The sequence below is a fragment of the Clarias gariepinus genome, chromosome 20, assembly GCF_024256425.1.
Source record: "Clarias gariepinus isolate MV-2021 ecotype Netherlands chromosome 20, CGAR_prim_01v2, whole genome shotgun sequence".
NCBI lineage: Eukaryota > Metazoa > Chordata > Actinopteri > Siluriformes > Clariidae > Clarias > Clarias gariepinus.
In genome coordinates this window covers 14,972,070-14,990,453 of record NC_071119.1, presented here as the reverse complement: position 1 = coordinate 14,990,453, position 18,384 = coordinate 14,972,070, and the positions used below count along the sequence as shown (strand labels likewise).

At 37.3% G+C, this 18,384-nt stretch overlaps 1 protein-coding gene across 1 annotated transcript in view; it reads right to left on the bottom strand.

Annotated features, from left to right (window-relative positions):
* Positions 1-18,384, bottom strand: part of eys (eyes shut homolog) — a 330,983-nt gene that overhangs the window by 255,429 nt on the left and 57,170 nt on the right. Inside the window, 6 exon segments of the mRNA XM_053479756.1 lie at positions 2,832-2,875; positions 5,174-5,430; positions 6,107-6,187; positions 6,190-6,225; positions 6,228-6,258; positions 13,074-13,156. Of these exon segments, the coding sequence (XP_053335731.1) occupies positions 2,832-2,875; positions 5,174-5,430; positions 6,107-6,187; positions 6,190-6,225; positions 6,228-6,258; positions 13,074-13,156 (532 nt within the window).

Below are 18,384 nucleotides of genomic sequence, written 5' to 3'. Positions count from 1 at the left end.
TTTCTGCTTTTCTTCTTGCTGAACACGCGTGGCATTCATTTTTTTCAGTTTGACAAAAAGAATAGTTTTTTTTTTCCAATGTATTTTTGCGTTTCAAACTGTAGAGTGAGAGCCTACATGCGTCACCCTGGTGTGTAAACTTGCTAGTGTTTTTGACAAGCTGGAGAACAAAATATACAAATGAAAAAAATGTATCTGGTTCACACTCGAAAAATGTTCACATAGGTGTATGGACAGTTCATAGATTATAAATCATAGATTATAAATGTATCAATTCTAAAGTGTTCTGCTTGTGCATGTCTTTATTCCTTTATATAGGAACCTAAATCGGTATACTGTATGTGGTCAACAAATTTTCTAACATTGTGATTTTGTGGCTGTGTGTGTGTGTGTGTGGAATCTATTGTAGCAGGTTTACATCTGGTAAACCTGCATTGGTCTAAAAAATCCCTCGTTATTGCTGCCTTTCTGCCTCCAAATTTTAAGTTGTAATTTATATGACGTGTTATTAATTAGTTCTCAGTTGGAAATTCTAGGAAAGAGCGTGTGTGCACAGAGATGCTTTTGTTGTATTTTGCCGGCTTCTTCTAAAGTGAAAAAAGTTGCCACCAGAGATCACATAGAATCGCACTGAGGAAACAAAATCGACTGATGAGCAGCTCATCACTCTCCAGACGTTCCTCTGCTGCTTAAAAATATTTCTCACTGCACAAAGCTCTTTGTGGCAAATCATCAAACAAGGCAGCATTCCAAGTTATCTTTAGACATGCCTTTTAAACTATTTTACTTTTTTGTGTGGTATTAATTCTGTGCACCTTGTTGTGAGCATCACAGTTAGTAATTAAATAAATCACAATAAGTAAAAATGGAGCACAATTAGTCCTTCTGTGCGTACACACAGTTATACATAAACACGCACATTCTCTATTGCAAAAGAATACCTTCATTACTATTAAATCTATTAATACTTTATGAACAAAAACGCGAATGGTGGTTAGTGCTGGGTCTGGGTTCGATTCCCGGCCAGCCTCGATTCCTGTCTAGGTGTGCATGGAGTTTGCATGTTTTCTCTGTGCTTGGTGAGTTTCCTCCGGGTACATCGGTTTCCTCCCACAGTCCAAAGACCAGCAGATTAGGATAACTGGTGTTCCCAAATTGGCCGCAGTGTGTGTGGATGAGTGTGTGTGTGAGTGTGTGTATATGTGTGTGGCCCCTGCGATGGATTGGGATTCTGTCCAGGGTGTACCCTGTCTCTACCCTGTGTTCCCTGTGTATAGAAGATGAGTAAGTGAAGAAAAACGTTTTATGAACAGCAGCGTGCATGTGTCGTTAAAAAATGAGAGTCCAGAAAAAGTCAGCACTGTCTTGTTTTTCCAATACTTATTGGAAGAACAAGACAGCGCTGACTTTTTCTTCCAATAACTGTATACAGTTATTGAAAGAACAAGACGGTGCTGACTCTTTCTGATACAGGACTAACTTGATTTGTTCCTAAGAAATACTTTATCAGTAAACTGCTGCAATGAATAAACTAAATATTGTTGATGAAACAGATCCAGGTACTGTAGATGTGTGTAACTGGATCACACTGGTTTCCGCCAATTTTTTGATGATGGCACCGCTGGACATCTTCATTTGTCAAAGGGAAGTATGATGAAATGCATGATGAGTCTTTCATCTGCTGCATTAAGGTTCTTTGGCTGACCACTGAGTCTCTAGTCCGCAAAATTTCCTGTTTTTTTGTGCATTTTCTAAATAGCTTGAACAGCACATCTTGAAACCCCAGTCTGCTTTGAAATCTTTGCATGGGTAAGAAATTGACATTTAGGAATTTGGTTGATGCTCTTATCCAGAGCGACTTACAAAATGCTTTGAAGTTTTCATCATTGGATAGATCCTAACTGGGCTACTAGGTTAGGATCTAGAAGTACCATCAGTCAAAGGCTGGTGTAAAAAAAAATAAAAATTTTTTTTTTGCTCATTGGTGAAATGATATATGAAATATATAAAATTTTGTGATCTTTCCTGATTTTTATTTCTTTCTACACTTTAAAACAATGCTAAAGGCATGCAAAATATGCAACAATTCTTAATCAGTTGTAAACCCTTCAAAACGGCTCTGAGTGGTGTAAATTGTTTATTTGTGAGGCTGGTAACTCTAAATAAACCTCTCCTCTGTGTCAGAGGTAAGTCATGGTATTTCTTTCTTGTGATGGTCTTTGGGAGCCAGTTTTATTATGGTGCTTAACAATGCTTTTTTTTACTATATATTATTTTTTTAACAGAATTTAAATATGGGAAGTTGTGAATGAGAACTTTATTTAACTTAAAATTTGAATTTGAATGGCTGACATACACCGATCAGCCCCCAAATTAAAACTGACAAGTAAAGTCTATAACTGTGTCTCATTGCAGTAGAACTTGTCATGGGAGAGATGGAAGGCAGCAAGTTAACAGTCAGTCCCTAAAGCTGATGTCTTCAGGAAAAATGGACAAGGGTATGGATTTGAGTGACTTTACCAATGACTGGGTTGACTGGCTCAGAGCATCTCCCAAATGGCAGTTCTTCAGAGGGATGTTCACAGCATGCAGTGGGTATTACCCACCAAAAGTGGATCAAGTAAGAATAGTCAGTGAACTGGTAAGAGGATCATGGGCATCCAAAGAACATTGCTGATGATGGGGCGTGAAGGCTAGCCTGTCTGGTCCGATCCCACATAAGACCTATTGAAGCATAGGGAGCTCAAAAACAACGGTTCCTATGACAGAAAAGTTTCAGAATACAAAGTGTATCATAGCATGCTGTGTATAGAGCTTTGTAAAGGGCAGACCTGTCCGAGAGCCCATGCCAGGACACGTCCACTGCCGAAAGCACCTACAATATGCACATGAATGTCAGAACTGGAGGTTAAAAAGTGGTCTAATAAATCATGTTTTCTTTTACATGATGTGGATGGCTAGGTGTGAATAAGGCACTATGGGAATAAGGCAATCCACCAAAGACTGTTTGATGCTCTGTGTTCTGAACCACCCATCTAAACATTGTTAAGGTGAACGAAGACCCAGACCAAGTGCATGATAAAAGTTCATGCAGCCTCCAAATCCCTCCGATCTCAATCTGATTAAGCAAAGAGGACCTACATACTGTAATATTAGGTGTTTAATGTTGCTGACGGGTGTACATCGTTGTACTTCTTTCGCTTCCATCCCTACAGACAAGCCACCAATATTGTAACTACAAACACTTTTATTTATGATAATAGTTTATTGTAACCCAACAGACTGCCATATCGCATAAACGTTTCTTTTACAGATTAAATAATTATTGTGCTTAAAACCAAATTATCAAATATTACCTTTTAATCTTCACGGTCCTTAAGCACTTGTTAATAACCTGTAATTTAAACTATATTAAGAACTGAGACATAACTACAATGCTACCTCCTTTTCTACTTGTCCTTACCAGTTTCCTTGTGACTGTGACCCAGTAGAGAAGCTTAATTAACTACCTCTGGTTTGTTATGCTCATCCTCTTTCTCGTTCTCAATTTTTCAAAAAGAGAATTCAAGAAACTAATTATAGCACCTTATTCTTTGTTTTATGCTAATTTTGTTATTAATTAATCTGCACCCAAGAAGTGTGCATTGAGACACATTGTGTAAATGTAATTCGAGTGCTTGACTTATTACCTACCACGGCCGTGTGTTGCCTATGGTTTGTGTCAGTGTGTAGAAGCATAATAATTTCAGGAATTTATTAATAGAAACGTATATTTCAACTCAGAATGGTGAGCCGTTTTTTTTACACCATGCTCAGATTGTGTGCAATGGTCAAATTTTTTGAGACTAATGCATCTTGCTGAGCTTTAATTTAAATGCAGAACAATGACATAGCAATTTAAGAATCTTGCAGGTTATGCAAATATTAAAACACTCATTAACCCTAATCTGCACAATGAGATATGTGATCTGTGTTCATTGTTGTATTAGACTTGACAGAGTTAAACAAGAATGTTTTTGCAAATACCTGTTTTATGTTCAGTTTCAGATTTAACCACACACTTCATCCTGAATCAAATCAAAATCTCTGTATGCCAGACTAAACTCTGTTTTTACATTTTCACATAGATCACTAGATTTCAGTACTCATGTAGTGTTAGAATTATTTTATATCTAAAGCAGTTATTTCAACTCTCTTGCTCTCTTCCTCATAGATCTGATATTAACGTGTTAAATCTTTCCTGTTGCTATCTTCCTGTCTCCTCTTGCATCTGCTCTTGAAGGTGTGAACGCTCCCACGCTCACCTTCCCATTCTCTCTATATGTCTCTCTCTCTCTCTCTCTCTCTCTCCCCCTCTGTCTCCTTCCCCCTCTCCCCCTAACTCGAGCTAACATCTTGTGATCTGTCTTTGGACGGACACCTCTCTATCTTCCTCTCCTTTGATTCTTTAGGATCTCACCAGGACATTTACAATGGTTCATGTTCTTTGTAGTAATGTATGTCTATGGCACGGGTGTTTGGTCAAACATATATAAACCTCATCTTTTGCTGTTAATAAACAGAGACCTTTCTGACAGACAACGTGTGTGTGTGTGTTTGACTGAGTCTCTCCTGGCGCCAGAGAAACTTACCGAAGCACAGCGGACAGACCGAGCAACTCGCCTCTCTTACTACGTAACTTTAGAAAAACTTTACATGTAGATAAGGAATCAGCCAACCATTGAAGCAGTGCATTAAATCATGGAGGTGCAATGTATGAGCTTCAGGTAAAGTTAAAGGAAAACTGTTACCTCATTGACTCTGACCATGACAAGGGTGTTACTGCCTAATGAGCTGCTCTGAGAATTTCAGAAACTGTTGAAAATCTTTTAGGATGTCGATGGATTTACTGAAGCTACCAAAAAAAAAATCCAGTGACTGTCAATTCTGTGAGTGAAAATGACTGGTTTATAAGAGTGCTCAATGAAAGGAATGGCTGAGCTCATTACAGATGACATGAAAGTTATTTAAGTTGCCATAAGTAAAAAAAAAAATAATAATAATAATAAAAAAACACTCATTCAAAAGCCACGACCTACTGTAACAGGCCACAGCAAGCACAGTTTTTTAGTAGCTTTAACTCCCAACCTTAACCTTGCTCAGTAAAGCAACTGTTCGATCTGTAAGGCTCAACTTCAGATCCAGCAGCACAGAAACACCAGTAACTGGCAACAATACCCATGCAGGTGGCATCATTAGCACATGGCGAACTCTTGCAATCATCTGTCTTCATCTCACAGAGAACTCCTGTGTACCCTGGCTGGCATCGGCAGGTGTAGTTGTACTGCTGGTTCACACAGACGCCGTGCTCTGAGCACTGCTGTCCAACGCCATAGTCAATGTCAAGCTCGCAGTAGACCCCAGTGTATCCGTGGTCACACCGACAACTGTTGATTCATTAAAAAAACTAAATGCTTCCTCGTGTAAATAAATAACTGATATAATGTATAAATGGTTTGAAATCTTTTAACTGACTAACACTTATTACCTACTTATTGACAAAATCTCTAAATCTTTATTAAGTGCTCTGTTCATACATTAAAGCAATAATCATTTGTTCAAATATTTAATTAATGGTCTGTATTTAAGCACACACACTGACATGAGTGTATATCATAAAGTGTGCATCAACTCCAGTAAAGAAATCTGCAATGTATATAATCACATATGATTTGGTAAACTACGCTTTTAAAGAAATAAAATAACAGCATTAAAAAGAAAGAAAGATGTAATTTAGTTTGACTATTACAGACAAATAAACACAGCGATTAGTATTCTAGTCATCATGGTTTGTATTCAGCTGGCGAAGTCTTGAACAAAATTTCCAGTTCATGAAATAAAACAGCTGTGTTGAGATAGGATGACTCATGCATAGGTCACTGTAAATTGCTTAGAATAAGAAATAATAACTTCTCCTATTGACATCCTACAGTACAGTAGTTAAGCCTTGTTAGTATCTAATCTGTGTTTTTACATGCCTTAGGAAAACATCATTTAGTGTGCAGAGTTAGGTTTAGGTGCATTTAGGTTTGCAGAATCCGCAAATATAATTTTTTCCAGGGGAAAGAGCCACCAGAAACTTCATCCACATGAGTGGATCCATTACGACAACACTGCTGAGTGCAGTCATTAATGTTGAGCAAACATGTGGCCCTGTCCAACCTGGTGCACCGATGCCCTTGTACTGCTGATGAAACACTGTCCTCTATTGCTACGCACCTGTCAAAAACTAGAATGCTGTATTATCTACAATCCACACTATTAAATGCATATACATGACGATATGCTTTGGGTATAATTATAAAAAGGAACTTTTTGATGATGAATTCTAACATCCGAATAGTGACATGGTGTTAATTAAGCAATATCACACATTTAAGGTCATGATGTTATATTGCTTTAATACAACAAACTGCATTTATTACCAACAGATTAGGATTTGCTTGCTTAATCCTAATCTATAGAGCTCTTGAAACAAAAGTTTTTTGCCAAGACATAGGCACTGAGCTGACGACCAACTGTAACCAAAATTTAATTAATGGGGTAAAAGCACTTTTAAATGTAAATTTAAATTGTTCTCTTTATATTTCCACTTATTTCCAAATAGCATTAATTGGAAAGCTAGTGCACTATGTAGGGTGTCCAATCCCTTGTTTCACACACCAAGTAGGGCAGTTGATCAGAGATTAGAGAAGGATTAAAGAGGGATTTGGAATTTAGCCTTATATTAGAAGCTATTGTATCTTGCATTAGCCATGAGCATAACAACAGAATGATTTTTATGTAATTCTTAGCTTGAATTCACTCATTCTAAAACGGTATGATTTAATTAACAACCTCAAGGAACTAAACAAAGTGATCTTATAATTTTATTTCAATCCTAACAATGAGATAAAAAGGCATAATCATTGATAGGGAGTTTTCTGCCATGGCTCTCTAAAGTTTATTAATAACTGATATTATTAACAGTTAAAATGTACTATAATCAACAGCAGGGGTTGTTTACAGACTGCACATCTGTATCTGTAATCTTACCCTCCTAGTCATGGAGTATTTATATCAGGAAACTCTGTTGTGCATTATTACTTACTTATAAAAACACCTTTTTTTCTTAATCTTTCTCACTATGACTGAAGATTATCGATATAAAACTACTTTATATCTTTCACTCCCTGAGGTCGTATAAACCTTAGCACTACTGTATGAGTCAGCAGTGAAAGTGCAATCCCACTGAGAGCATATTTAAGCAAACATTAGCATGTCAACTGTAACAGTCAAGCTTCTACTTTAAACCAGAGGTTTTTCCTTTCATTTGTATGTAAAATAGTCCAAGAATCTTTGGAAAGTCTTTTGAAGTCCACAATTTTCTTATCAAATATGACTAATTCCAGGCACTTCATGACATTTTAGGCGAAAGTAGCACTGTAACAATAAATAATTGTGGCTTTCTACTTTGTTTGTGCTAAATGAGTATTTGGAGGTCAATAAACCAACATTTAACCTGGTCTGAGACACAAATAAAGCAGGTCCTCGGAGATGCTTTCACCCTGCGTTCCTCTAAGGCATAAGGACATGACAAAGCGCAACGTTACAACCCAGCCCAGTAAATCCTGACAGGAAAAAACATACTAGCAATCTGTTTTTAATCTGTACATCTGAATAGTTGAGGTGGGAAATTCAGTATAATCCTGGTCAGGTCTGTAGTGGATCGTGAGTTTATCTTGGGTAGCTCAGTGCTCAAGAAGACAGAATTCATTCCAGAGGGGACACTAGTCTATGATGAAGCAGAATTCAGTCATGATTATTTAAAGATCGTTCAGGCATTAGTGCTGAAAATAATAATAATAAAAAAAGAGGAAGTTATCACTTTTTTAAAAGTGCTCTGGGGTGCTAACCTGGTACAGACTGAGATAAACTTAAAAAAAATAATTTGGAAACCTGACCAACTGAAACAACTTATCGCCACAAAGCTGTTAATCTTGACCGGGTTTTTACTATTGAAATTTTACCATGCAAGTGGTACTACCTCACCAAGTGTATAAGTGATCTAAGATTTATGATTTTTTTTCCAACCACATTTCTTTCACAATGTAGAAGGGTCAGGCACTATTCTTGCAGGTTTCAATAATGTGTTAAAGCGTTCCAGTTCAAGTAATTTTAAAACGCCTTATTTTTTCTATTTGCTCGAAGCAGACCAATAATTTGACTCATTTGAAATTATTATAATAATTTTTTAGCCAGGGAGTGCACGTCAACGACCCATAAAGTTAATGTGGTGCTCATGAAGCCTTTTTAATGTCAATCAAGAGACAATCACTCATCTCTTTATTGTTGTGGCATTATCTCACTCCTTAATTTTCTTATGTAAACGGTAGTTACATAAAAACTGAGTAAAAAGTAAAAATTCCCTATGGGAAATGTTGCTCAAATATAGATAGAAGTCTTTCATTTACTTGTATATAGTACATAAGTAATAGTCAGCAGGTGGTAAAATTCCCACTTCAAACACTACACACCCAAATGTAGGTAAATAGGATATTTTTGCTGTACTTTTAAGTGGAATAAAAGTAAAATATATCATCTAATAAAACTATTCAAGCAAAGTTCAGATACATAAAATAGGTACTTTAATAAAGTAACAAAGTAAATGTACTCAGTTACCTCTCACCTATGGTTACAGAGGACCATCTGTTCCTGTGGATAATAATTCACCAAAATTAGTAAAAGCCTGAAATTGTGGTTTATCTCAGTTTGCTATCAAACTGTATATATACAGGGTGAGGCAATGGGTCTGACTTGTTAGTCCAGCGCATTCCACAAACTCTCAATCAGATTAGAATCACAGGGATTTGGAGGCCAAATCGACAACGTTGACATTTTTGCTTGCAAAGCCCCATACACAGCCGGCTGTGATGCCTTGAGTGTTTTGATACATTTCTATCATGATCAGCCTTGACTTTTTGTCAGTAATTTGTGCTACATTAGCTTTTCTGTGGGATCAGACCAGATGGGCTTAGTATTTATTCCCCAAAGGCATAGATGATCTTGTCACCGGTTCACTGGTATGTAATTGATAATCAATGTGATTCAACTGACCTGGCAGTGGTGTTACAGTATGTTAATGCTGTGGCTGCTTGGTGTATAATAACTGCAAAAACTATTGTTGAAATGTGTAGTATATAGAACAACAAATATTTAAAATGTCTATTTTGTTTATTATTTAATAAAATCCCAGTTATTACGCTGTGCATTTTATAATCATTAGTGCATTAAACATTTTATGTGCCATGCTTCTAGCCTTTATTGTTTTATTTATTTGCAGCCAGTGTTGGGGGATGTTACTTTTTAAAGTAACTAATTACATTACAGAATTACTGTCTTCAAAAAGTAATCAGTTTCATTACTGCGTTACTTTCTGATAAAAGTAACTAAGTTAGAGTACTTTTCCATTGCAGAAAATGAAAACTCCTTTGTGACTCCTCATGCATGTTGTTTTAGTCAAGACCTTTATAATTATTCTACCGTCATCACTCAGCGAAGTTTGGTCCATAATCTGTTAACTACTAATACCCCTATCTCACCTATGCGGTTTTGCGTGGTGACCATAAGTACAGTTCATCATGGTTCACCGTGAGTTTTGGCGCTGTGATTAGGTTTCCATCTTTCTGCGCGTCCATCCTCGTATAGTCAAAGTGCATAGGTAAGATAGGGGTATAACAGTAGGAATAACAGATGGGGCGAGGCTTGTAGGACGACTTTCTCTCTCACACACACACACACACACACACACACACACACACACATACACTAATGGATTACTTTGTAACGTGTTACACCCAGCACCTTTTGCAGCTCTGTAATATGAAAAAAAAAAGCAAAAATTTTATTTTGACTCTTTCATCAGTGCTAGATTAATTAGTTAATTTGTGAAATGTATGTGTACTGTAGAAGCTTTAAAGTAGACCATTTATATTTTCCCTCTATTTTCAAACATTCAAATTAGTCAAAGCCGTTCATGGAGTAAGTCATTTATATGATTTCTTCTTCTTTTATTCCAACTGGAGTCTACATTTAATGACAGTTGGGCAGAAATAGTGCCATAAAGCTCTGAGTCAGGTCTGTTTACCATGAAAACCAGCCTAAGAGCACAAAATTGGAGTAAAGGATTTTAAAGGCAGCAAGGACATTGTAACTTCCACTTGCAATGAGGCAGCTGTTGCATCACTATGGACATTATATGAACAACAAAGTCACTGCATGCTCTAGCATGCTTATCTTTTTCTGCTTCACAGTGGCATCAAAGATAAAACAGTTCCAGGAGTGAAAATGAAAGAGCAAAATAATAGTGTGCAGTTTGACAGAAAAGAAGAGTTGGCAGTGATAACCAATAATATTTAAGAATATTTTCAAATTTTCTAATTTGTTGTAAAACTTCTAAAAACTGGAAAATCAATTTGACATGAAATCTAAAAAAGGTTTAATATTTTTTAACATCAAGTCAATGATGAACTCCATTTCCACTAAAATATTCTTGGGAATAATGTGAGGCCACCTGCTTAGCAGCTTAAGCTGGGCATAAATTAGGTCCTGCAACACACAATGATCATAAACACCAAGCAAAATCGACAAATCTGAATAGACAAAACAACATAATCAAAATGTTGAAGCAGCCAATTCCAATTACAGATCTCAACCACTGAGATGCTGTGGCAGGATGGTAAGAGAGCTGAATGAACTGAAGCAATGTTGTAAAAAAGAGGAGGCTGAAATTTCTTTAAAATGATGTGACAAAGTCCTACAAACATTTACAGTCAAGTTCAAAAGTTACCATCCCCTCTTTTAATTCTTTGTGTGCAAAAAAAAAAAAAGTATTCTAAAGGCAAACGTGAGGTCATCTGTCCAACAGCCAAAGCTTATTTGAACTTGGGCCATGCAACAAGACAATGGTTTGAGGCACACCAGTAAATCAGAATGGCTTTAAGAGAAACAACTGAAGTTTTGAAATGATCTTGTCGAAGTCCAGACCTCAAGCTAATTGAGATGCCCTGGCAGGAACTTAAGAGAGCTCTGCATATGCCAATTCCCGAAAACCTCAATGAACTAAATCAATATTGTAAAAAACAACAGAACAAAAGTTCTCCACAACGATGTGAGAGACCAATACAGGAAACTATTCATTAGGAGCCAAGCACTATGACATCAGCATGATGATGACATGACATCATCGCCATCGCTCTGATAATGCTGTTTTTAATAGTGCTTCCAGGCCTTTTTGGGGGTCTTAACATTCTTAGAAACTTATGAAAATGCACACAGGTTGGAATCTGCTGCTACAGTATCAGGACGCCTGCGAGTCTCAAGCACTCACGCACACCCACGCACACCCACACACACACTAAAATCCTTCACACACACACTCACACACTCTTCACATCCTACACAAATGATGACCCAAACACTTGCATATTACGATCACCATATGACATTTAAAAAATGAGGATGCAAAATTGCAAAGGGATTTTGGATATATTAAATATATCAAAATATTTCTGCACTTAAACTTGTGCAGAAAAGTGCCAAATAACTTCCTGGGTGACATCATATTAAGGACTCCATCACATCCCTGGACTCCAATTAAGTTATTTATGTAACTCTATTCAGATGTAAGAAAATGCTTATTACTGTGTTGTTATATGTGCTGATGCATGTCCATGTCCAAGGAAACAGGCAGGTTCAATGTTCAAGGAAGAAAACAACAAAAAGTTTTCAATATTTTCACGGAAATATATCGGCAGCATTTTGATCAAAGGGGAGATGAAAAGTGAAATGTGAAGTGTGCACCGAAGTGAGCATCTTTATTTCACTTATAAAACAACAACATAGTACAGTACAATGCATGCTGTCTGTGTATGGTCGAAATGTAGTTGTGAATAAGCCTTCTATCAAATGTAAAATGTTTTACGTAAACCAGGAGGGTACGTTCACTGTGCAGAATTTTGATTGAAGGCAGATGTACATGTGCACAAACATGAGACATTTAAAAGATATTTATATTAAAAAGATGCAGTTTCTCTTCAGATAATCTGCCAGAAATACTACACAAATAAATACTCAATGCCTTTGCAAAGCTGCGCAAAACACGCGGGAAGTGAGCTGCTTTATTTCAGTCATAATACACTATAACTTTTTTGCTGTGTGATTTTTTTTTTTTTGTGCACAAGGATTGCATTTAAATAAATGTTTCGAAAACCGTGCTTTATTTTTTGTTTCTCTTTAATTTCCTGTACGGAGTATATAGGTGTGAACAGCTGAGCCATCAATAGGACTCCTGGGGAAGCCTGGTGTCACCTGAGCCAGGTGTCAGTAGGGCTTACATATTTATGAAGAGTCATGGATTATCCAGTGAAACAGAGGCTCTGCTGAAAAAGGTCAGTCACTTTTCCCCAAATAAAAGGTCTTTCTGATTGGATGATGGGCACACACCCAACACTTTTATGAACTCAGTTCTGTATTCAAAACAATCTGCCAGGTTTTTGTTCTCATTTTCCCTGCTTTTTGCTAGTTTGAAATAGTATGTTCTTGTATGTGTACTTTGACATGAGTTTAAAAGTTGTACATGAATCTAACATACAGTATTTACATCAGCCACATTATGAAAGCCCAGTTTGTGCCCTACTTAAATAAGGGAAAATGTATTAGCTACTATACTCAGCAAAAAAAAGAAACTTCCTCTGACTTTCAACTGTTTTTACTATCAGTAAACTTAATGTGTAAATATTTGTATGAACACTAAAGGGGTCAACACCATAAGACAAAATGTTTCACAATGTGTCCCTGAATGAAGGAAGGCTCAAAATCAAAAGTACCAGTCAGTATCTGGTGTGGCCACCAGCTGCTTGAAGTACTGCAGTGCATCTCCTCCTCATGGACTGGACCAGATTTGTCAGTTCTTGTTGTGAGATGTTACCCCACTCTTCCACCAAGGCACCTGCAAGTTCCTGGACATTTCTGGGGGGAATGGCCCGAGCCCTCACCCTGCGATCTAACAGGTCCCAGGCGTGCTCAATGGGACTGAGATCCGGGCTCTTTCGCTGGCCATGGCAGAACACTAACATTGCTGTCATGCAGAATCTCACGCACAGAACGAGCAGTATGGCTGGTGGCATTGTCCTGCTGGAGGATCATGTCCGAATAATACTTAATGTTCAGAATACAACTACCTGGAGGAGGTTGGAAATCTGGAGAACTGGTGCCAGAGAAACAATCTTCTCCTGAACGTCAGCAAGACAAAGGAGCTGATAGTGGACTTCAGTACAAAGCAGGTGAGGAACTACCAGACCCCCATCATCAACAGGAGCCCAGTGGAGAGAGTGGACAGCTTCAGATACCTCGGTGTTCACATCACGCAGGACCTGTCATGGTCCTGTCACATCAACACCGTGGTAAAAAAGGCCCGGCAGCGTCTGTACCACCTCAGACGCTTGAGAGACTTTAGACTGCCCTCCAAGGTGCTCAGGAATTTCTACTCCTGCACCATAGAGAGCATCCTGACGGGAAACATCACGACCTGGTTCGGGAACAGCACCATGCAGGACAGACGAGCTCTACAGAGGGTGCAGCTGGAGCTCTACATCCACACCGAGCTCCCTGACCTGCACTCAATCTACACGCTGGACCAAGGCCAGGAAGGTCCTGAAGGACCTCAGCCACCCCAACAATGGACTGCTCTCTGTTGAGGTCTGGGAAGCGATTCCGCTCCCTGAGGGCCAACACAGAGAGACTGAGGAGGAGCTTCTTCCCGCAGGCGATAAGGTCACTCAACCACACCACTATGCAAAACTAACACAATATTTTCACAATTTTCACAATCAATCAATCAATCTTTATACATCCATGGACACTATGGACAACTCCACGCACATCACATTTACACTACATGTTTATGTTTACGTTTACATTCTGGACCATTGCACAAAGACACTTTAATAACCATTGCACAAAGTCACTTTTTCTATGCATATTTGCACACCATTATAGTTCTATTTGTACAGTATATTTCTATTTTTAGTTTCTATTTTTAGTTCTATTTTTTCTAGTTAAATTTTTTTTATTTATTTATTATTATTTTTTATATTATTATTATATTATTTATTACTTATTATAAGCTTTAATTCTCTTTTTAAGGTCACTGGCAGTCGTGTAAGCATTTCACTACATTTCGTACTGTGTATGACTGTGTATGTGACAAATAAAATTTGAATTTGAATTTGAGTCCTAAACTCTGAACTTTACTCTCACCAGTGGTACTCCGGACTCTAGACTCTCGACAAAGCTCCCTGCCTTACTTTTTTATAATGTGGTGGAAGTCCAAGATCCATTCATTAATTCCTCCTCAGCCGTGCCAAATCTAGTGGCCTTCAAACCCCTGCAGAAGGGGATGCTGCCTCTGTAGGAAGCCTTTGGAGTAAGCGAGGAGCGAAATTAAACTCCTTTTTGAAAGTCATAAATGTAAAAGGAAAAAAATAAAAGCTACAGATTGATGCACACATACTGTAGATGCTTTGTTGGATCAGGTGCAGAGACAAAGCAACCAAATGTGCATTAGTAGATTCAATTTAATTGCCACATGATAAAACTAAGCCTGTAATTTAGCAATTGAAAGAACCCCAGATCCTAACACTGCCTCCAGAGGCATGTACAATGGGTACCAAGCATGATGCTATGTCACTTCATGCATTTCCCTTGTTACCCTGACATGCCCATCAGTTTGGATTAAGTACTATCTGGACTCATCAGACCACGTGGCCTTTTTCCATCGTTCAAGCCTTTATCAGATTAGCTTCACTATCAAGTGGTTTTCTTATGGCCAAACAGCTGTTTGGTCCCAATCGGCGGCTGCAAGTTCTCATCAAATTGTCTTTATGGTAATGTTCTTCTTCACTAATGAACTCTGATTTATATTATATATCAGTTTTTCTTTCTTTTTTTTTTATTTTTACTATGCAAATTCACAAAGTATTTTAGTCATCTCTATTCAGCATTTCTTTTAGAACTTAATTTCTTTGACACAGCAGGTTCAGCACTAATCAGTGAGGTTTCTTAATCTAATACCTGCATTTTCCTCCTTAGTTGTTGTTTTTTTTTTTGCTTGATGATGGCCAACAATTTGACACTTTAAAATTGCCGACCTTTTTTGCACATTCTCATGATAACATTTTACTTAAAAAGTTCACCCATAGATACACTTAAAGACTTTTGATTTAGCTACTTTTTAAAATCTTTAAAATATACACACACACTACAGACATGATTTCCCCTATTAATATATATATTTTTATCTTCATTAAAAACAAGTCTGGCTATTTTGAGTTCATGAATTTGGTCTGTGGATAGGTTCTTGGATTTTTCTGATCTGATCGTAGTACCACCTACTTCTTTCATGCCATATAAAGTCTGGAAAATCATGCTAGGTACAGGCAGTGACTTAAAACCAATTATATAGATGCATGTCAATGACCAAGGTGGTGTTATGATTCATGTTCAAATAAGGACAGAATTCTAAGATAGCCCTGGCATGCTTGCCACAAAATAAAGAGGGTGGCATACAAGAATATCCACAAAACTCACAGTAAAATACACTGGTGGATTATTGATGGCTCGGAGGTGCAGAGACATAAATCCAAGCATAAATCCAAATCAACAGAGAAAATGTTGTGGGGCATAAAATGAATGTTTTGCAAAGACCTTCTGAGTATTTTGATGTTAAAACTATGAAAGGCTGTGGTCTGAATCAAACAGCCCAGTCCACCTAATGACACTATTCAGTGAAATATCTCAAGCATTCAAGTTTAAATAAAACACTAAGCCTCAGACTTGAACATGTAAGGCACTGCACAGAATATATACTGTAGGATATATAGCATCCACTAAAGCAAACACTGATTTAAGAAAAGTAGAGCAGGCAAGAGACTCAGACTGTTGGTAGAGAGACTTTTATGATGGCAGAAAGTGATGAATGTGAGATAGTGTCATTACTGCAGCATTAGATATTTAAAGCTTGCACGGAGTAAAAGGCAAAACCTGCTAAACAGCAAAGGAGCTGCTCAAAAAAATGTCATCTGTTGAGAAAGATAAAAGTTAACTGTGAGGAGAAAATGCATAAGAATACTTACAAGGCAAAGATTCCTGGGGGGAAATGTGAAAAATCTATTTCATTATAAAGTGTCACATAATAAGCAGTTAATTTATAATTCAGGCATGTCCACCATGACAGAAATATGACTCTGTTTCACAGAAAGAATTGAGCATGGAAAATGAATTTCCCATTGCTACCCGAATCCTATATTCCTGATTCTCAAATTCAGATTCTTTCTTACACTCTATCTCTGTATATATATATATATATATATATATATATATATATATATATATATATATATATATATATACACACACACATAAATATCGACACAGAGAGGAAGAGAGAGACATATGCAGTATATTAGGCAGCAAGAAAACATTCAGCTCCAAAAGTTGCTGTGTATAAAGCAGGAAGCATGGGCAAGTGTAAAGATGTGCAAGATTATGTAAAGCTGTGATTACTACTGTAGATAATTGGTCCAAAATATCTCAAAAAATGCCAGGTCCCATACAGAAAGCATCTCAGTATGCAGTGGTTAGTATCTAGTTCCATATTATACATATCTATAACAAATTAAGATAGATCACAAAAATCATCCAAAGAGTGTATGTTAATCTGCAGCCGAAATACCTCTCAGATAAGGCACTGTCCTCTGCACTTCTTTCAGTGTCAATGTAAATGAGGTACTGCCAAACCCAAGTGTGCCAGAGAACAGCAAAGCCAAGCAACAATCCTCGTTACAAATAAGTATCTTCTTATATGAGTTCACATTAAGAGGGAAAAAAAATTCTCCTGGCTAGTTTAAGCCCCAGCAAGTACAAAACGCAAAGGTGACAAAAAGTGCCCTCCCCCCACCCGCACCCCTCCTGAGTGAAGGCTCGTAAAATTTTCAAAATAGTAATAATAAAAAGAGCAAAGATAATCATAATGTACTACTAATATACAAGTTCCCTAATCATTAGACCCTACTGTATGTATACGGAATGCTGAATACCTGAGTGTGTGGATTTTTTAAGAAATTTAAATTCCTCCAAACTACTTTCAAATTTTGATTCTTCTTTTGATGAAGATAATCTGTAACCAGTGCTTTCACCTTTCTCAAACTACCCCACTGGCTCTTATACATATACTTGCATCAGCGGTGCGGAAAACTTCTCTAAATATGCTGTAGAGCCCTATGAGAAATATTATAAGAAACATGTTTACCATTACAACACTGCCGGAATGCCAAAAGGTTGTGTGTGAAAGTTTTGATTTGCAATTTGCTTTATGCTTCAACCAATTGTTGGTTGTTCTTCTGTTAATGAAGTACCTTCATAAAAAAAATAGTGTCACATATTTATTTGCACATTCAACTATACCTATTACCCCCCTACACTTGCATCAGGGTGGGTGCATCAATTGGCACCAACAGTGTTTCTCCTGTCATATGCTCAAATGATGGTAGTTCTCTAACTGGATCTCAAGTGGCCACAATCTCAAAGAAATGGCTGGCTGCAAAATATACCCACTCATTCCACCTATGAACTAATGAGTATCTGACTTATTATGAAGGTTTTTAAATCACTCAATCATTCTTCAATCAATCATCATGCTTTATCCTGTGTACACGGTTGCAGGGGGGCCTGGAGCCTATCCCAGGAGACTTGGGAGTCAAAGTAAAGATACCCTAACTAAAATATTACTCAAAAAAGTAGAAGCCCTCCATTTACATTTCTACTTAAGAAAAAGAAGCTCACCTTTTCACTTGAGGTACTCACCTTCAAATGTACTTATGTATCAAAAATCATAAGCTTAATGTAGCCTTTGAGTCAATGCAAAAGAGGCTCTTGCTCTCTCTCTCTTTCTCTCTCTCTCTTTTCAAACTGTTGCTGATTTCAAACACCTGCTTCTGATTTTAAACATATTACCACTTCAAATAATACACACCCCTGTGGTTATGTAAAGCAATGCAATGCACAAATGTAGTGAAGCAGAAAGTATTGATATTTGTTGTAAAATGTAATAAATACAAGTAAAAAGCATCCACTAATAAAACTACTCAAGTAAAGTACATACAAGTGAAAACGGTGCTTAATACAGTAATAAAGTAAATGTGCCTAGTATTTAGTCAACTGTGTAGTCAACTGTGTTTATAAGTGGTGATGTCACACTTGGAGTTACTCTTCTGCAAAAAGCCATCAACGCTTGCTATTGACTTTAGC